This window comes from Puma concolor, chromosome B2, assembly GCF_028749965.1.
Source record: "Puma concolor isolate L17-30 chromosome B2, mPumCon1.1.hap2, whole genome shotgun sequence".
Classification (NCBI taxonomy): Eukaryota; Metazoa; Chordata; class Mammalia; order Carnivora; family Felidae; genus Puma; species Puma concolor.
The window spans coordinates 1,945,459-1,966,332 of record NC_141671.1 but is presented as its reverse complement, the minus strand read 5'-3'; the positions used below and the strand labels follow the sequence as shown (position 1 = coordinate 1,966,332).

Sequence of the window (20,874 nt, the reverse complement as noted above, 5' to 3'; positions counted from 1 at the left end):
TACAATACTTCACTCATTCAGGTTAGAAATCCAGGTTAAACTGTGGGAGAGATTTTATAAGTCATGTGAATGAACAGTGCTGAGTGAATCCAGGTAGTAACTGTCTTGATACAAACTTCAGTGTCAGGAAAGTGGGTCCTCCATAGACACTGTTTAGGAAATGGGGAAAGAAATTAGACTGTTTTCCTTTAATACTGATGATGCAGTTAAAAAAATTTTTTTTAATGTTTGTTTTTGAGAGAGAGACAGCGCGTGAGCAGGGGAGGGGCAGAGAGAGAGGGAAACAGAGAATGCAAAGCAGGCTCCAGGCTCTGAGCTGTCAGCACAGAGCCTGACATGGGGCTCGAACACACGAACCATGAGATCGTGACCTGAGCTGAAGTCTTGCGCTTAACCGACTGAGCCACCCAGGCGCCCTGATAATGCAGTTTTAAAATGTTGCTTGTTCTGGAATTCTTTGGAAGCAAACAGTAAAGTCAGCTGGGAGGAGATCATGATCTTTGTACTGTGAATACCAAAATGTCACGGAAATGATAAGAACAGTAAGCTTCAGGGAGTCCACTCATGAAGCATCATCACTGCTTGCTGATCGGCAGTAGCTGCTTAGGGTGTAGTGTCTGGGAAAGACTTCTTAGTCTGCCACAGGAGCGAGGCCTCGTGTGTGGCTGAGGATCTATCTAGTTCAGCTGCATATAGATTACGGGAAAAAAGTAGGAGTGATTTCATGAAAGCTTGTTTTTCTCTCAGAATAATCTGAAGATAAGCAGTCCAGGACTGATAAAGTGGTTCCATGACACCGCTAGGGACCCTCCCTCTGCTTTTCTGTTCCAACATGCTAGTGCACACCATCAGCCCTTGAGGTGGTCACATGGTCCTTGGTGGTGCCGAAGCTCCAGTCATCACATGCAAGATGCAGACAGGTGGGACAACAGATCCCTCGCAGTTAAGCCAGCCTTCTGCAAAAAGCGTCCTGTAAGTACATATGTCGCACGCCAAAACTTGGGAAAGGGAGTCTGGAGAGTGTCTTGTTCTGGGTTGCAGGGTGCCCAGCTGAAAATCAGCCTTCTGTCACTAAGAAGAAAGGGTAGCATGAAGGCCGGAACAGGCACTTGGCAGTCTTTGACCCACTTCCTTTCGTCCTGCATCCGGCTGTATGCAGGCCGACTGAGAGCAATGTCCTGGGGGACACGTACCATGTCCTGGGGGAGGACAGAATCTGTAGGAGAAGCAGTGCAACGTTTTAAAAATTTATTTATATTTTGATGGGGCGCCTGGGTGGCGCAGTCGGTTAAGCGTCCGACTTCAGCCAGGTCACGATCTCGCGGTCCGTGAGTTCGAGCCCCGCGTCGGGCTCTGGGAGGATGGCTCAGAGCCTGGAGCCTGTTTCCGATTCTGTATCTCCCTCTCTCTCTGCCCCTCCCCCGTTCATGCTCTATCTCTCTCTGTCCCAAAAATAAATAAACATTGAAAAAAAAATTTTTTTTTAATTTATTTATATTTTGAGAGAGAGAGAGCATGTGCAGAGGAGGGGCAGAGAGAATCCCAAGCAGTGCAGAGCCGGACATGGGGCTTGAGCTCATGAACCATGAGACTGTGACCTGAACTGACCAAGAGTCAGACGCTTAACTGACTGAGCCACACAGGGACCCCAAAGCAGTGCAACTTTTTTTTATTAAAGAAATTTTTTTAATGTTTATTTTTATTTTTTTAACATTTATTCATTTTTGAAAGGCAGAAATAGACAAAGTGCGAATGGTGACGGGCAGAGAGAGAGGGAGACACAGAAACAGAAGCAGGCTCCAGGCAGTGAGCTATCAGCACAGAGCCCGACACGGGGCTCAAACCCTCAGACCGCAAGATCATGACCTGAGCCGAAGTTGGCCACTTAACCGACTGAGCCACCCAGGCACCCCTTAATGTTTATTTTTGAGAGAGAGAGAGTGACACAGTGTGAGCAGGGGAGGAGCAGAGAGACCGGGAGACACAGAATCTGAAGCAGGCTCCAGGCTCTGAGCTGGTAGCACAGAGCCTGATGCGGGGCTCAAACCCATGAGCTGTGAGATCATGACCTGAGCCCAAGTTGGATGCCCAACTGACCAAGCTACCCAGGCGCCCCAAAAACAATGCAACTTTTCAGGCACTTTGGTATTTCATGGAAACACAATCCTATGCCATCCGTCAGGAAGTCTTTTTCTCTGCCTTTATGGGTAAAATTGAGTTGATATCAGGGATGTTACCCTGTGTGTTTTGAGGGCTGTGCTGAGGTTAGTACGTAAGCACTCAGCTCCATGTCCTGGTTTAAGTCTGTTTGATTCTTTTCAGTTTAAGAAGGAAAGAACAGAGAATGTCGTCATTATTCCCATGAAAAAGCAGTGACAATGACAAGAATGTATGAAGTATGAAGAATGATCTACCCTTAAATATCTGGAAATTTTATTTCTGCGTTTTTTTCTGGTGATACTATAGTACACGCAGTATAAATTTATAAAGGTTCTAAATTCACTGGCATCTGAAATGAGCTCATTCCTCTCACGGTCCCAGGGGAAAAATGGTGTTCTCATAGGTACCCCCGGGGCACACCCATAACCGCCTAGACACGAATGTAGAATACAGGTAGATTTTATTTTTTATTTGTTTTTTAGATTTGTTTTAGAGAGCAAGCTGGGAAGAGGGGCAGAGGAAGAGAGAGAGAATCCCACACTGAGCATGGAGCCGAACCGGGGCTTCATCCCATGTCCTTGGGATCATGACCCGAGCTGAGACCAAGAGTTGGACGCTCAACTGACTGAGCCACCCAGGTGCCCAATACAGGTATCTTTTAATAATCTGCTTTCCTCATCTATTCTTGAAAATTACAGAAACACTGGGCGCCTGGGTGGCTCAGTCGGTTAAGTGTCTGACTTCAGCTCAGGTGATGATCAAACAATTCGTGGGTTCGAGCCCCATATTGGGCTCTCTGCTGTCAACATGGAGCCTGTTTGGTATCCTCTGTCTCCCTCTCTCTCTCTGCCCTTCCCTGATTCACACGCATGCTCTCAAAAATGAAATAAACATTTAAAAATTTTTAAAAATTAAATACAGAAACATTGAACAAAGGGCAGATGTTATAACAGGTATTGATGAAAGTTTTGGTTACAATGCAACACATCTTTAAAAATTTTTTTTAATGTTTATTTATTTTTGAGAGAGAGAGAGAGAGAGAGAGAGAGAGAGAGCAAGTGGGGGAGAAACAGAGAGGGAGACACAGAATCCGAAGCAGGCTCCAGGCTCTGAGCTGTCAGCACAGAGCCTCATGCGGGGCTCAAACTCACAAACCATGAGATCATGGCATGAGCTGAAGTTGGACGCTTACCCACTGAACCACCCAGGCACCCCACAATGTAACACATCTTAGACACTCTTAAAGCAAAGTTGGAAGTCTGTTTAGACTGCAGGAACCCAGAAAGTATGAGCTGTATTACAGCTCTCTAAAACAAATCTGAAAAACAAATTCTACTGATCAGCATTTCTGTTGGAATAGTATCCTGTAATATTCAAACAGTAGTGGAATGAAAGTCCTTGTGTGTCTTCATTTCCTGCTCACTTTCTGGTTTAAAAAACATAATGTTATTAATAAATGTGCTGTTATAAAACTAGCATGAAATAATAGGAAAGGGAAAAATAAATCACCCTTTCACCTATCAAAATAATCACTATTCAGTGTGTGTGTGTGTGTATATATATGTACAAACTAATTGTGATTAGTATTGATAGTTTCTGCTCAATTTAATTTTTGTATTTTTTAAAGTTTATTTATTTTGAGACAGAGTGAAAGAATCCCAAGCAGGCTCTGTGCTGTCAGCATGGTGACTGATGTGGAGCTTGAACTCATCAACCATGAGATTACGACCTGAGCCGAAATCAAGAGTTGGACGCTCAACCCACTGAGCCACCCAGGCGCCCCTCTGCTCGATTTTTAATATATCATAATTGTCCATGTTGTATCTTCATAAATTCTTAATAAATTAACTCATGTTTACTTATGATAGAAATTCACATAAATTGTAAAAACTGTGAAAAATATAAAGAAAGAAAATCATCCTGTTTATGGTCCAGATATAATCTCTTAATAATGTATTTTGAGATACTGAAGCATAGAAACACTTAACTTTTCTCACTGGACTTAATATCATGAACAATTTTTATTTGTAAAAGAAAAGTACAATCAATTTGCTTATCTTCCCAGTCCATTCTAGTCCAGATCTGCCGTAATCCTGAGTTGGCAGCTTGCCACGTGATCCTTCTCTGACCACTGAGGATTGGACCAAGAGGGGACCTGTAAGCCAGGTGTGGTCATTTGGATACCCCCAGAAGTTTGATACTGGATCAGATTCTGGTTGGTCTCTGTTAGGCATTTGGATAAGAAACTAATCTAGAGCTCGAACCATTTTTATGATCACATAAAAACTAAATAGAAACAAATAGAGACAGGAGCCAGGAGAAGCAGGTCTGGCTCTCAGCTTCTGAGGTCCACTGTGCTCCCAGCTGGTCCTGGAGTCCAGGGAATACCCTTGTTTCCTTCTGTTAAAGGTTTCTTTGAAGTTAGTTTGACTGGGTTTCTGAACCTTGCCCACAAATGAACAAAAACATCCCTGATTAAGACAAACAGATAACCAAAAGTCTTCATGGAAGATAACTTTTAATATAGGTGGCACAATATTCTATGATATATGTTCCCATTGTGAGTCATTTAGTTAATAATTCTGTCACCGTAAACAGTATTTCAGTGAACATCCTTGTACATACAGCTTTGCTCACTTGTACAATTATTTTTCTTCGTTCAGTTCCTGTAACTGGACTTAATGAGGCAAAGGGGTAAGCGTCTTTTCTTTTTTTCTTTTCTGTCTTTCTCTTCCCTTCCCACCCCACCCCCAACCCGCCCCCACCCCTCTTTCTTTTTTTTTTTTTTTTTAATTTTTTTTTCAACATTTATTTATTTTTGGGACAGAGAGAGACAGAGCATGAACGGGGGAGGAGCAGAGAGAGAGGGAGACACAGAATCGGAAACAGGCTCCAGGCTCCGAGCCATCAGCCCAGAGCCTGACGCGGGGCTCGAACTCATGGACCGCGAGATCGTGACCTGGCTGAAGTCGGACGCTTAACCGACTGCGCCCCCCAGGCGCCCCCCAACCCCTCTTTCTTAAGTAGACTTCATGCCCAGCACAGAGCCCAATGCAGGGCTTGAAATGACACCCTCAGATCAAGACCTGAGCTGAGATCAAGAGATGCTTAACCCACTGAGCTATCCAAGCACCTGATAGGCACATTTTCTAAGGCTTTTGATTCATTTGCCAGGTGGTCCTCCAGAAAGGTTATACTAATCTACACCTCATGTTAGCAGTCTGTGAAAATGCCCACATTTTTCATACCCACATCAACCCTGGGAACTACTCTTTTGATTTGCCAAGCTGGTACCTTTTAAGTGGTTTTACCAAATCTTTTTGCTGTCAAAGTTGAACATCTTTTTATATGTTAATTGGTCAGTTATAATTCTGATTTTGTAAACAGCCGTGTTCACATTTTTCTGGATTTTTCTGTTAGATTTTTCTTTTACTTTAAACAGCAGTGCCCTTAAAAATTAACCAGGGGATCTGTATATAAAATTTTAAAAGCACATGCTCTTTAACAGATCAATTCCAATGTGTAGCATTTAACCTGGGATTATAAGCATGTAAAGATACTGAATGTTCTCTGCACCATTACTTACTGTATACACACACACCTACATATACACACACACATATGTGTATACATGTACACATAAAACAGGGATAGTTAGGTAAATTATGGTGCATCCATACAATGGAATATTATTTAGCTGTTAATAAGCTGGTATGGAAAGATCTCCCAGCTATCTTTTTTTTTTTTTAATTTTTTTAACGTTTATTTATTTTTGAGAGAGAGACAGAGCATGAATGGGGGAAGATCAGAGAGAGGGAGACACAGAATCCGAAACAGGCTCCAGGCTCTGAGCTGTCAGCACAGAGCCCGACGTGAGGCTTGAACTCAGGGACCGCGAGATCATGAACTGAGCCGAAGTCGGCCGCTTAACCGACTGAGCCACCCAGGCGTCCCATGATCTCCCAGCTATCTTAACAGAAAAAGCTGAGGTGCAAAATCCTATGGTGATCCTATAGGTCCATATTCACTCAATAAATATTTATTGAGTGCTACTATGTGGCTGGTGGCGTCCTGGGAAAACACACACACAAAATATTAACAATGGTTGACCTTAGGGATGGTGCACTTTTCATTTTCCAGTCTCTATGCAACTTGAGTTTCTATAATCTGCATACTTAAATTTTAAGAACTTGTGCTTCTTATTTTGTAATTGTTCATTTATCTGTCTAACCAGCAGCCTGAGAAGATCCTAAACAGTCTCAGTTTTGCCTTTGCCGTCTTGTTTTTAATTGAAAAGATTTACAGAGAGGAGGGTGGGCGCGGGGCATCGGGACGCGCCTGCGCGGGGCGGAAGGAGCGACGGGGTCCTCCCGGCGCACCAGAGAGAAGCGCGGCCGCCATCCTAGAGAGGCCGGGACCGCGATCCTAGAAAAGCCGAGACTCGACTGCCCGTGGGGCGGAAGAAAGAGCTGTGGAGACTCGGCCTCGGGGTTGCTGGGAGGCTGGCGCTCGCGAGACCGTGACGTCTTCGTTGAGTGCGGTGCTTGGGCTTTTGGTGGACTGACCGGTAGTCGGACGAGTACGTATTGAGCGGCAGCCGAGTGCCTCCGGGGTGCCTGAGGCCACCTCGGGGGGTGGGTGGGGGCGTGTGCTGGGCTGCGGGAGCCCTCGGTGCATTCTGCACCCGCCGCGCGGACCGGGCACCAGGTGGGCGCTGGACCGTGTGGAGGGGAGCCCCTGTCCTCGGGCGTCCGGCGAAGGGGGACCGGGTGGGCGTGGCTGGTCGGGCTCGCTCTGCGGTTTTCCCTGTGTGGACTTGAGGTTCAGGGAGGTGTTTGCGCTGGGACTTGGGAAATCGGCCCTCCTGGAAGGGCAGTCCTGGCCGCGAAGGAGAAAGCGGGCGGATAGAAATTGAGCAGTCAGCGTGGCAGGGATGCGGAGTTTGCGAAGGCGAGGGCTGTCTAGGGGGCCCGGGTTGTCTTTCATTCCGGGGTTAACATTCCTGCAGGATAAAGACGTGCTCAGATGTCTATCCAGTGACAGACAAACCAGTAAAAGCCCAGGGAAGGGCAGGTCCTGGGGAGTGTGAATTTAGTTCAAAAGGAGCAGTTGAAACTCTTTGGTGGGGGAGATGCGTTGAACAAGGTCCCAACTGTACTTTAGGAAATATTAACCCATAATAGAGTGGACTGTGGGGCAGGGATACCACACAGAAAATTACTGTATTGCAAATTTTATTGCCATGCAAATGGTAATAGGGGAATAAAAGGGAAGTAATCGCTGTTAGAGGCGTTTTGGAGGAAGAATTGGCTGGACTCAGAATAATATTGTACAGGGGCTGGTTTTAAGCCTGAATGCATGGAGGATGGTGGTGATGCCAATGGAAATATGGGGGAAACAGTGAGTTGAGCTTTGAGGGCACTTTGATTTCAGTTTGGGATGTGCTGAAATTACGACCCAGGAGAGGCTGGAAGCTGGAGGCATCCTACTGTCATTTCAAGACGTGAGTCTGGAATGTAAAAGGCAGGTGGAGTCAGCCAGAGATTTGAGTGTTCCTGGAATAGAACTGAAATTGTGATTAATGAGATCATACAAGGAGAAAGTAAGGAGAGAGAGAGAGAGAAGAACCTGAAGCATGTGTTTCAGTGGTCTATTCTTAACATTAAAAAAATTAAAAATTAAAACACCAAAGTTAGTGGCTCAAAACCACCTCAGCTTATTACTTTTCATTGATTTTGTGGGTTGACTGGGCACTTCTAGGGCTGGACTTACCTGTGGTTGCACTCAGGTGGTGAATCAGCTGGGAACAAGGCCCCCGCTGGGCTTTAGTTGGGGGCACCTGGGTTCCAATCCACATGACCTATGCATGGCAGTCTCGTGGCAGTGTGCCAAGAGCTGTAAGCACTTCCTCTTGCAGAACGATTATTCCCGTATTCTCTTGGCCAAAGCAAGTCACAGGCCAGCATAGATTCAAGGGAAGGACAAGTAGACTCCACCTTTTGATGACAGAAGTGACAGAATCTCATCATACGAAGTTTTAGAGGACAGGAGACTTTGTAAACAGTCTACCTCCCCTGCATTTAAGGTGGAATATTCTGTGGGAAGTACACAGATGAGAGAGTATGTTAGGATTCCTCCACGGATGAAATTCTCTTCTCTCCAGCTGGAGTGTAGGCTGCTCAAGCATCTTTTTGTTTACTCTGCTTCCCTCACATCCCTTACCTCCTGGATCAACCCCCCCTCAGGGTTCAAGATATACTTCTCATTAACTTCACTGGTAGTATAGGCAAGCAGGCTCAGTTTCTGAGCATGACTTACAGTGGGGACAAAAATACAAGTATGTTTATAGAATTTTGAAGCTCTTCGAATTTACTGATCCATTTTTAAAATTATTTTTATTTTTTTTAAGTTTACATCCAAGGTAGTTAGCATATAGTGCAGTAATAATTTCAGAGATAGAATCCAGTAATTCATCTCCTACATATAACACTCAGTGCTCATCCCAACAAGTGTCCTCCTTAATGCCCCTTGTGCATTTAGCCCATCCCCCCACCCCAAACCCCTCCAGCAACCCTGTTTGTTCTCTGTATTTAAGAGTTTCTTATGTTTATGCTGACTAACTTGGATGTAAATTTTAAAAAATAAAATAACATTTAAAAAACAGAGTTTCTTGGGGCGCCTGGGTGGCGCAGTCGGTTAAGCGTCCAACTTCAGCCAGGTCACGATCTCACGGTCCGTCAGTTCGAGCCCCGCGTCAGACTCTGGGCTGATGGCTCAGAGCCTGGCGCCTGTTTCCGATTCTGTGTCTCCCTCTCTCTCTCTGCCCCTCCCCCGTTCATGCTCTGTCTCTCTCTGTCCCAAAAATAAATAAACGTTGGAAAAAAAAAATTTAAAAAACAGAGTTTCTTATGTTTTGTCCCGCTCCCTGTTTTTATATTAACTTTTGCTTCCCTTCCCCTGTGTTCATCTGTTTTGTATCTTAAATTCGACATGAGTGAAATCATATGATATCTGTCTTTCTCTAATTTCACTTAGCATAATACCCTTCAGTCCAATCTTGCAAATGGCAAGATTTCATTCTTTTTGATCGCCAAGTAATAATACTCCATTGTATTCTTTATCCATTCATCAGTTGATGGACATCTGGGCTCTTTCCATAATTTGGCTATTGTCATTAACACTGCTATAAACATCGGGGTGGGTGTGCTCCTTCAAATCAGCATTTTAATATCCTTTGGATAAATACCTAGTGGTGCAATTGCTGGGTCGTAGGGTGGTACTATTTTTAATTTTTTGAGGAACCTCCATACTGTTTTCCAGAGTGGCTGCACAAGTTTGCATTCCCATCAGCAGTGCAAAAGGGTTGCCCTTTCTCTGCATCCTTGCCAACACCTGTTGCCTGAGTTGTTAATTTTAGCCATTCTGACAGGTGTGAGGTGATATCTCATTGTGGTTTTGATCTGTATTTCCTTGATGATGAGTGATGTGGAGCATTTTTTCATGTGTCGGCCATCTGGATGTCTTCTTTGGAAAAGTGTGTGTTCATGTCTTTTGCCCATTTCTTCACTGGATTATTTGTTTTTCAGGGTGTTAACTTTGATAAGTTCTTTATAGATTTTGGATACTAACCCTTTATCTGATACGTCATTTGCAAATATCTTCTCCCATTCTGTCGGTGGCCTTTTAGTTTTGCTGATTGTTTCCTTCTCTGTGCAGAAGCTTTTTATTTTGATGAGGTCCCAGTAGTTCATTTTTGCTTTTGTTTCCCTTGCTTCCAGAGATGTGTTGAGTAAGATGTTGCTGTGGCCAAGGTCAAAGAGGTTTTTGCCTGCTTTCTTCTCTAGGATTTTGATGGCTTCCTGTCCTACGTTTAGGTCTTTCCTCCATCTTGAATTTATTTTTGTGTATGGTGTAAGAAAGTGGTCCAGGTTCATTCTTCTGCATGTCACCCTTCAGTTTTCCCAGTACCACTTGCTGAAGAGGCTGTCTTTATTCCATTGGATATTCTTTGTCAAAGATAAGTTGGCCAGAGGTTTGTGGGTCTGTTTCTGGGTTGTCTCTTCTGTTCCACAGATCTGAATGTCTGTTTTTGTGCTGTTCCTGATCCATTCGTATGCCTCAGACGTTCGTTTGGAAAACATTCTGAAGTGTGAACCTGGGCTAAGTGAACCTTTTCCTTTAAGTCTTTAGGCTCACCATGGATGAAGCTGTGCCAGGCCCCGCACCTGAAGGTGCAGACAGCCGTGTGACAGTGAAAGAGGAGGACTCCCCCTGGGAGCAGGTGTGCGGCTCTTGGGAAAGCAGCTGCCACGCCCAGGAGCTGTGCCGTCTGCGCTTCCGGCAGTTCTCCTACCGGGATGTGACTGGGCCCCGCCAGGCTCTGGCCCAACTCCACGAACTCTGCCGCCAGTGGCTGCGGCCCGAGACCCACAGCAAGGAGCAGATCCTGGAGCTGCTGGTGCTGGAGCAGTTCCTGACCGTCCTGCCCGTGGAGCTCCAGGCCTGGGTGCGGGAGCACCACCCGGAGAGCGGGGACGAGGTGGTGACGGCGCTGGAGGATCTGGAGAAAGACACAGGACAGCAGGTTGGAAGAGGATGTGTACGGTGGCATGGGAGGAGAAGTGGGGAACGTTTGTCTATTAATTTTTACCTTTTTTTTTAATTTTTAAAAATAATTTATAACTTACAGAAGTATCTGGGAAAGTAGTACAGAGAACTGTCTGCTGCTCACCCAGACTCCCTAGTTGTTGACACTGTGTCATGATGTGCCTGCTCTTGTGCAAGCCACCCCCTTTCCTCTCTCTCTGCGTGTCACACACACTTACACACTCATGCAGTATTTTTTCGACCATTTGAGAGTTATTTGCAGATACTACACTTCTTTATCTCTGAACACTTCAGAGTTCAGTGTGTATTTCTTTTTTTTTTTTTTTTTTTTTTAATTTTTTTTTTTCAACGTTTATTTATTTTATTTTTGGGACAGAGAGAGACAGAGCATGAACGGGGGAGGGGCAGAGAGAGAGAGGGAGACACAGAATCGGAAACAGGCTCCAGGCTCTGAGCCATCAGCCCAGAGCCCGACGCGGGGCTCGAACTCCCGGACCGCGAGATCGTGACCTGGCTGAAGTCGGACGCTCAACCGACTGCGCCACCCAGGCGCCCCAGCAGTGTGTATTTCTGATGAATGAGGGCGTTCTTTTGTATAACTGGAATACAAAGATCAAGTTTTGGGAAATTAAAATTATTATGGACTATCATCCACACGGTAGTCCTTGTTCGCGTTCTGCCAGGTCACCTCCGTAGTGTTCTCTGTGGCAGTTTTACTCCGATCCAGGATACAGTCCAGCAACCTATGTTGCATTTAATTGCCTCTTTAGTCTCCTTGAATCTGGAACAGTGACTTCGTCTCTTTTTTTTGTTTTTTTAAAGTTTATTTATTTTGAGAGAGAGAGTGTGTGTGTAAGCAGGAGAGGGGCTGAGAGGGAAGGAGAGAGAGAATCCCAAGCAGGCTCTGCATTGTCAGCCCAGAGCCCAATGCAGGGCTGGAACTCACGAACTGTGAGGTCATGACCTGAGCTGAAATGAAGAGTGGGTCGCTTAACCAACTGAGCCACCCAGGTCCCCCACTTGGTCTTTCCTTGTCTGCCACGACATTGATATTTGTCTTACATTTTCTCTTGATAAGGTCCGTGTTGTTCCTTTTGCCTAGAATGCCACAGAAGATATGTTTGCCTTAGTGCATCACATCAGGGAGGCACATGGGGATGGGTTGTTGCATTACTGATGAGCTTAAGGTGGTGTCTGTCAGATTTCTGTTTCCTAAAGTTACCACTTTCCCCTTGGTAGTCCCCTAAGTAGCCTGTGGGAGCTGTCCTGTGATAGTCTCCATCCGCCAGTGTGAGCATCCACCTGGGTTTGTTTGGTTTTCTTTCTGGGCGGGCATGCTTGGTCCGCACTGTCCTCGTTTGCCGCGTATCCCCAGCACGTAGAACACAGTCCGAGTCTCCGTAGGTGTGCAGTCCCTCTTTACCAAATGGGTGGACATCTCGGTCTGCTACTCTCTTATTTACTGCTGCTTTGAAAGATTAAATGGGGCTTGTCTGGTATTTCCTTGAAGATGTCCCTAACTGCTGTTCAGTCCTGTTCCCACCAGGATGCATTTTCAAGGTAAATCTTTTATCCCCAGGCTTCTGTCTATACTCGGGGACAGGACATGCACTCACTGGTGACAGAGTATCAGGGAGCCTCTTCAGAATGTCAGAGCCTCCAGCTCCTGCCCAGGGTAACTGCCTTGAAGTGTGAACCTCCAGAGCTCTGCCAAGAGAACCCCGGAGAAGTGAGTGGTGAGTGCCAGTGCGTGTGTAGTACGGAAATTGGGAGCAGACACTGACAGGCGCTTGTTTATCTGTGTCTTTCAGTTTTTATATATAGGTGGGTATATATCTATGTCTGTATTTATGTCTATATATGTGTGTGTGTGTATCTATCTGTCTATATTTTTTCCCTACCCTGTATCTAAGCAAGCTTCTAAAAACATTTGGAATTGTAAAATGTTAGGATCCTGAGATCTTGTCCAATTCCCCTCCCAATAGTTGGGAAAACCAAAAGTCAGGCTGTTTAATGACTTGCCCAAGGTCATCAGAGGCAGAGCAACATCTAGAATTCAAGTCACCTGACCTTCTGACGGGAGGTCTCTCTGCTACTTACCTTTGCTCTACATGTCTAATTCTACACTTGTGGGTGTTTTCAATATTTACTTGGCAGCTTTCCACAAATTTACCTTTTTCCCCACAATAACATTGTCTTCAGTATCCTCCCTGCGTCTAACCTGGAGTCATTTTAAATGCAGCTGTGGGCTTAAACAGGTTCTCTCTGTTCTCCATTGAAGTGCATTCTTCTGTGTGCAGGGTCCCCCCACTTTCCATACCCAGGCTTCACCTCCAGGAAACCATCCCAACTGTTGCTTATTGTTGAGCTCTGTGCAGGCATCTGGCACAGTGTTTGAAGTCTGCAGATGGATTGATAACAGACAGAAGTACACAGAAAGTTCAAAGAAGAGACCTTAGAATTCCACAGTGCAGTGTTTTTTAACCTTCTCATGAGGGGTGCTACTAGTTTTTCCCCGGAAGTTATTGAAAACTTGACTCTCTTCCCTGGAAAATGTAGGTACATGCAAAATTATGCATATGATTTCAGAGGGTTCGTGGTTTACCCCAGTCACAGTTTACCATGGTTTACCAGATTCGCTACGTTGGTGATCTGTGAATACTGATATTTTGACAGTAAGTGTAGAATGAATAAACGGTTCATATAATAAATCACTAGAGGGAGATGAAATGTATACGGCTCATATTACTTATGGTGTTTACTCATATCATGTAGCATGAATAGGACTTGATACTTCCCTGCTTATTTGGCTGATGGTTCTGTCATATTTCTGCAGCTGTGAAAAACCAGCATTGCGTGAAGCCCCAGAATAGTTTGTTTATCTGAAGAAGTTGAGAGGTAGTGGGGAGCCCCACAGTGAGCAGACATTCCTACTTACCTATGAGATGATGAATATACACCTACTGAAAGCAATTTTGTTTTGACTGGAGAGGAGAGAGGGGTAATGAACAGAGGTGGGCAGTTGTCAGAATGGTGAGGATGGTAATTGACAAATAGGTAACTGATCATAGGATGTAAGATTCTTTCCTGTAAGTGAATGCTTAAAAACAGCATGACATGGCTCACAAACCGGACCCCAGCCGCATTGTGGGCAGGACAGTGGCCTCTTGTGGTTTTCTGTGTCCCCAGAGGGAGGCACCACTGCTGTGGTAGGTGTTATCCAGATGAGAATGCTCTCTGGGCCTTCCGGAAGCATGCTTTGTCATTTTCAAAGACTTTTTTTTTTTTTTTTTTTAAATATATATCCTTTTAGCTCCTTCCGAATATTTAAAGACTCTAGCTAAAGGCCTACCTATCAGTTATAAACCCAGCACATTTCTCCAGGTTACCTGACAGTACATGACTTAGACCAATTTCCCAGACAAGTGGTGTTTCTTCCTCCTGTGCTGGGATTTTCAAGGGATAGTAAGTTAACCAGTGTGGCTGGAGGGTAGGGTTTGTTTGCAAAAGAGTGTGTGGGAGAAATGGGGAAGTCACGTGGGAACGTTTTGTGTCATTAAAGTTTGGACTGTCATTAAAAAGTTGCGTGCCATAGAAGCCTTTTTAAAAAATTTTTTTTATGTTTTGACAGAGGGGGGGGGGGAGGGGCAGAGAGAGGGAGACAGAATCCCAAGCAGGCTCCAGGCTCTGAGCTGTCAGCACAGAGCCCTATGCGGGGCACGAACCCACAAACATCTCATGACCTGAGCTGAAGTTGGACATTCAACCAACTGAGGCACCGAGGCGCCCCAGCCTTTTTTTTTTTTTTAAATCAAAAATATGATTTACAGCAATTGTAGTGTGTGTGTGTGTGTGTGTGTGTGTGGTATTCTCATCTGTCATGGGACACTAGAATTAAATGAAAACTCACGAGTACTGTATTTTTCCCAGTCTCTCAATGCTCAGTTGTGATAGTCTTAGTGTCAGACACATTGTTGAGTGTTTGCATGTTGGTGGAGAAGTAGAAGGGACCTTGAGGTATGACCCAATAGACTGCACCTGAAGCCTGCATCCTCCTGTTCTGTCTTGAGCAGGGATGCACAGCAGCAGATCAGTGTGGTGTCTGTATTGAACTTTCTCATATGTGAAAACATCTCTCTGCCTCTTTCTCGGGCTTAACCCTAATGCTCTTCCACCTGAGGAGGATGATAAGGAGCAAACACAAAGTCTGATTTGACCTTGGCTATCTCAGATTTTCCATTGTCTTTGTTTTCTTTCCTCACTGCATTTTATGTTTGCCCCTTTCCATTTTCTTTCCCATCCTCCCCTTCTCAATATAGCCCCTTCTCTGTCAGCAGACCTGTTTCACATTGTGCTTTTTTAGTTGAAGGGTTTGGCATGTATGTGCTGTTGGGGGAAGTTGGGGGTAAGGTCGCAACAGTGCATCAGGGACAAGCCTGTTTTTCCAGCAAGCTTTATTAGTTCCTCTAGATACGAAACAACACCAGCGAAAAGATGCTATGGTGATCCATTGTGTCTGGAGCAAAAAAAAAGTGATGCTACAGTCTTGGATAAATTCTGGGTTAGAATGATCATGTCTTCTTCATTTAGTTTTGTGTAGCTGGTATTAAGCTGATCTGAAAATTAATAATACATGACCTCAGGGGGGTCTTGCAGTTTTACAAAGAGCTTTTGTGTTCATTCATTTGATCTTCACCAGCCCTGAAAAGTGGACTATGTTTTCCCCATGGCACAGATAAGGAATGGGAGGCTTAGCAAGACTGACAGGCCCAAGGTCACACAGCTGCAGCTGTAACCTAGTTCTTTTTTTTCTTTTCTTTTAATTCCAGTGTAGTTAACATACAGTCTTATATCAGTTTGAGGTATATAATACAGTGATTCAACAATTTTGTGTATTAGTGCTCACCACGGTAAATGTTACTCTTAATCCTGGTCACTGATTTCACCCATTCCCCCACCCACCTGCCCTCTGATAAACGTCTGTTGTTCTATGTATTTTTTTTTTTTTTTAAATGTTTTATTTTCAGAGAGAGAGCAAGCAAGCGAGAGCTCAAGCGGGGAAAGGGGCAGAGGACAGAGAATCCCAAACAGGTTCCATCCTGTCAGCATGGAGCCCTATGCAGGGCTCAATCCCACAAACCCTGAGATCATAACCTGAGCTGAAATCAAGAGTCGGACACTTAACTGACTGAGCCACCCTGTTCTATGTAGTTAAAAGTCTTTTTTTTGTTTTTCTATGTAGTTAAGAGTCTATGTAATTAAGAGTCTTTTTTGGTTTTTCTCTTTTTTTCCCTTTGTTTTGTTTCTTCTATTCCACATGAATGAAGTCATATGGTATTTGTCTTTCTCTGTCTTATTTTGCTTAGCATAACACTATCTAGCTCCATCCATGTCACTGCAAATGGCAAGATTTCATCCTTTTTATGACTGAGTAATATTCCTGTGTGTGTCTGTGTGTGTTGGTGTGACTCCATTCGTGTGTGTGTGTGTGTATACTTCTATATGCGTGCCACATCTTTATCCATTCATCTATCAGTGGACACTTGGGCTGTTTCCATAGTTTGGCTATTGTAGACAATGCTGCTATAAACAGAGGGGTGCATATATCCTTTTGAATGAGTGTTTTCATATTCTTTGGGTAAATACTCAGTAGTGCAATTACTGGATCATAGGGTAGTTCTATTTTTTATTTTTTAAGGAACCGCCATACTGTTTTCCACAGTGCCTGTACCAGTGCATTTGCCACCAACAATGTGGGAGGATTCCTTTTTGTCCATATTTTCACCAACACTAGTTGTTTCTTATGTTTTTGAGTTTAGCTATTTTCACAGGTGTAAGGTGATACCTCACTGTAGTTTTGATTTGCATTTCCTGATGATAAGTGATGTTAAGCATCGTTTCATGTGTCTGTTGGCCATGTGCATATCTTCTTTGGAGAAATGTCTGTTCGTGTTTTCTATCCATTTATTGGATTATTTGTTGGTGTTGAGTTGTGTAAGTTCTTTGTATTTTTTGGATTTTAATCCGTTATTGGACATGCTATTTACAAATGTCCTCTCCCATTCAGTAGGTTGTCTTTTAGTTTTGTTATTTCCTTTGCTGTGCAGCTTTATCTCCATATAGTCCCAATAGTTTATCTTGCTTTTATTTTCCTTGCCTCAAGAGACCTATGTAGAAAGATTTTGCTACAGCCCTGTCAGAGAAATTACTGCCTATGCTCTTGTCTAGAATTTTACGGTTTCGTGTCTCAAATTTAGGTCCTTAATTTATTTGGGGTTTATTTTTGTGTATGGTGTAAGAAAGTGGTGCAGTTTAATTCTTTCACATGGAGCTGTCTGGTTTTCCCACCACCATTTGTTGAGAAGACTGTTTCTCCCATTGCATATTCCTGCTTCCTTTGTCAAAGATGAATTGACCATATAATCATGGGTTTATTTCTGGGCTTTCTACTCTATTCCATTGATCTATGTCTGTTTTTGTGCCAATATCATACTGTTTTGATTACTGCTGGTTTGGTGTTTTTTTTTTTTTTTTTTTTTTAAGTTTATTTATTTATTTTGAGAGTGAGGGAGTGCAAGTGGGGAAGGTACAGAGAGAGAGGGAGAGAGAATCCCAAGCAGGCTGCATGCTGTCAGCATGGAGCCTGACGCAGGGCTCAGTCCCACCAACTGGAAAATTATGGCCTAAGCCTAAATCAAGAGTCAAACACTCGACCGACTGAACCACCCAGGCTCCCTGATTATTACTGCTTTGTAATATAACTTGAAATCTGGAATTGTAATACCTTCAGCTTTGTTTTTTCCTTTTTCAAGATTGCTTTGGCTATTTAGGGATCTTTTGTGGTTCCATACAATTTTTTAGGATTGTTTGTTCTAGTTCTGTAAAAACTGCTGCTGTAAATTGCTTTGGATAATATGCACATTTTAATTATATCTGTACTTCCAATCCGTGAGTCTTTCATTTGTGTCATCTTCAGTTTCTTTCCTCAGTGTTTTACAACCTCCTTGGTTAAGTTTATTCCGAGATATTTCATTACTTTGGTGGAATTGTAAATGGGATTATTTTCTTAATTTCTCTTTCTGCTGTTTCGTCATTATATAGAAATACAGTGGATTTGTACATTGATTTTGTAACCTGTGACCTTACTGAATTATTAATTCTAGTAGTTTCTTGGTTGAGTCTTTTGGGTTTTCTCTACATAGTATCATATCATCTGCAAATAGTGAAAGTTTTCCTGCTTCCTTACCAGTTTGGATGTCCTTTATTCCTCCTCCTTCTCTGATTGCTGTGGCTAGGACTTCCAGTACTATGTTGAATAAAAGTTGTGAGAGTGGACATCCTTGTCTTGTTCCTCACCTTAGGAGAAAAGCTCTCAGTTTTTCCCCTTTGAGACTGATATTAGCTGTGGGTTTTTCATATATTGCCCTTATTATGTTGAGGTTTGTTTCCTCTAAACCTTCTTCGTTGAGTGTATCATGAATAGATATTGTACTTTGCCAAATATTTTTTCTTTTTTTAGTTTCTATTGAAATGATTGTATGGGGTCACCTGGGTGACACAGTTAAGTGTCCAACTCTGGGTTTCGGCTCAGATCACGATCTCACGGTTTTGTGAGTTTGAGCCCCGCACAGAGCTCTGTGTGCAGTCAGTGTGGAGCTTGCTTGAGATTCTCTCTCCCTCTCTCTCTGCCCCTTCCCCACTCATGCTCTGTCTCTCTCAAATAAATACATAAACTTAAAAACAGAAAGAAATGATCATATGGTTTTTATCCTTTTATTGATATATCACATTGATGGATTTGCAAATATTAAATCACTATTGCATCCTTGGAATAAATCCCACTTTATTGTGGTGAATGATATTTTTAATGTATTGTTGGCTTAGGTTTGCTAATATTTTGTTGAGGATTTTTGCATCTGTTCATCAGAGATATTGGCCTGTAGTTCTTTTTTGGTAGTGTCTTTATCTTTTTTTTTTTTTTTTTTTTTTAATCAGGGTAATGCTGGCCTCATAGAACTAATTTGGGAGCCTTTCTTCCTCTTCTACTTTTTGGAATCATTTGAGAAGAATAGGTGCTAACTCTTCTTTAAATATTTGGTAGAATTTGCCTGTGAAGCCATCTAGTCCTGGACTTTGTTTGTTGGGAGTTTCTTGATTGCTAATTTGATCTTCTTGTTGGTAATTAGTCTGTTCAAACTTTCTGTTTCTTCCTGATTCTGCTTTGGTAGTTTCTTTGTTTCTATGAATTTATCCATTTCTTCTAGGTTGTCTAATTTGTTGGCATACAGTTTTTCATAATATTCTATTAGGTTTGTGTTTCAGTGGTGTTGATTGTTATTTATACTCTTTTCATTTGTGATTTTGAGTCTGTTTTTGTTTTTAATGAATCTGACTAGAGGTTTATGAATCTGGTTGATCTTTTCAAAGAACCAGCTCCTGGTTTCATTGATCTGTTTTTGTTTTGTTTTTTTTTTTTTTTTTTTTTTTTTTTTTTTTTTTTTTTTTTTTTTTAAACAGAAAGCTTTATTTTTTTTTTTTATTTATTTTTTTTCAACGTTTTTTATTTTTTTTGGGACAGAGAGAGACAGAGCATGAACAGGGGAGGGGCAGAGAGAGAGGGAGACACAGAATCGGAAACAGGCTCCAGGCTCTGAGCCATCAGCCCAGAGCTTGACGCGGGGCTCGAACCCACGGACCGCGAGATCGTGACCTGGCTGAAGTCGGCCGCTTAACCGACTGCGCCACCCAGGCGCCCCTTGTTTTGTTTTTTAATGTTTATTTTTGAGAGTGAGAGCCAGAGTATGGATGGGGGAGGCAGAGAGAGGGAGACACAGAATCTGAAGCCGGCTCCAGACTCTGAGCTGTCAGCACAGAGCCTGCCTAACACAAGGCTCAAACCCATGAACTGTGAGATCATGACCTGAGCTGAAGTCAGATGCTTAACTGACTGAGCCACCCAGGTGCCCCTCAGATCTGTTCTATTGTGTTTTTAGTTTGTATATCATTTATTTCTGCTCTAATCTTTATTATTTACTTTCTTCTGGTGGTTTTGGGTTTTGTTTGTTCTTTTTCTCTCATTCAGGTGTAAGGTTAGGTAGTTTGAGATTTTTCTCGCTTCTTCAGGTAGACCTGTATTGCTATAAACTTCCCCTTAGAATCACTTTTATTGCATCCCCAAGGTTTTGGACTGTTGTATTGTCATTTTCATTTGTTTCCATGTACTTGTTGATTTCTTTTGTTTCCTGGTTGACCCATTCATTGTTTAGTAGCATGTTATTTAACCTCCATGTTATTTGTGGTCTTTCCAGATTCTTTCTTGTGGTTGATTTCGTTTTCCTTCCTTCCTTCATTTAATTTTATTTTCTTTCTTTTTAAAAAAAATGTTTTTTTAATATTTATTTTTGACAGAGAAAGAGAGAGAGATAGAGCATGAGCAGGGGAGGGGCAGAGAGAGAGGGAGGCACAGAATCTGAAGCAGACTCCAGGCTCTGAGCTGTCAGCACAGAGCCCGACGCGGGGCTTGAACTCACAGACTGCGAGATCATGACCTGAGCCAGAGTTGGATGCTCAACCGACTGAGCCACCCAGGCGCCCCTTTTATTTTCTTTCTTTAGGCTTCACTTCCAGCATGGAGCCCAGTGCAGGGCTCAAACTCACAACCCTCAGATTAAGACCTGAACGGAGATCAAGAATCAGGTGCTTAGCCAAATGAGCCACCCAGGTGCTGCCCTGATTTCTAGTAATATAGTATTGTTGTTAGAAAAGATGCATGGTATGACTTTGATCTTTTTGAATCTTTTGAGATTTGTTTTGTGGCCTAATATGTGATCTATTCTGGAATAATGTTCTGTGTGTAATTGAAAAGAATGTGTGTTGTGCCTGGGTGGCTCAGTCGGTTAAGCATTCAGCTCTTGGTTTCGGCTCAGGTCATGATCTCACGGTTTGTGAGTTCAAGCCCTGCATCGGGTTCTGTGCTGGCAGCCTGAAGCCTGCTTGGGATTCTATCTCCCCCTCTCCCTGCCCCTCCCCTGCTTGCTCTCTAACTCTCTTTCTCTCTCTCTCAAAAATAAATAAACATTAAAAAAAAAGAAAAAGAAGAGAATGTGT

At 43.3% G+C, this 20,874-nt stretch overlaps 1 protein-coding gene and 1 long non-coding RNA gene across 3 annotated transcripts in view; one reads left to right on the top strand and one right to left on the bottom strand.

Moving 5' to 3' along the window:
• The first annotated feature begins 6,581 nt into the window (after positions 1-6,581).
• The window catches only part of PGBD1 (piggyBac transposable element derived 1), a 29,271-nt gene continuing 14,978 nt past the window's right edge, over positions 6,582-20,874 (top strand). Inside the window, exons 1-3 of one of the 2 annotated variants that reach the window (XM_025916966.2) lie at positions 6,582-6,739; positions 10,344-10,744; positions 12,347-12,503. In XM_025916966.2, coding sequence (XP_025772751.1) covers positions 10,358-10,744; positions 12,347-12,503 — 544 coding nt within the window. In that variant the 5' untranslated portion in view covers positions 6,582-6,739; positions 10,344-10,357. Of the gene's footprint in view, positions 6,868-10,343; positions 10,745-12,346; positions 12,504-20,874 lie in introns of both variants that reach the window. The other variant, XM_086705722.1, reaches the window with a different exon arrangement.
• Positions 7,378-8,826, bottom strand: LOC147580578 (uncharacterized). Its single transcript, XR_015250713.1, has 2 exons — positions 7,933-8,826; positions 7,378-7,726 (listed from the first exon to the last, which is right to left on the bottom strand). It is a non-coding gene; the product is annotated as an uncharacterized LOC147580578 (long non-coding RNA).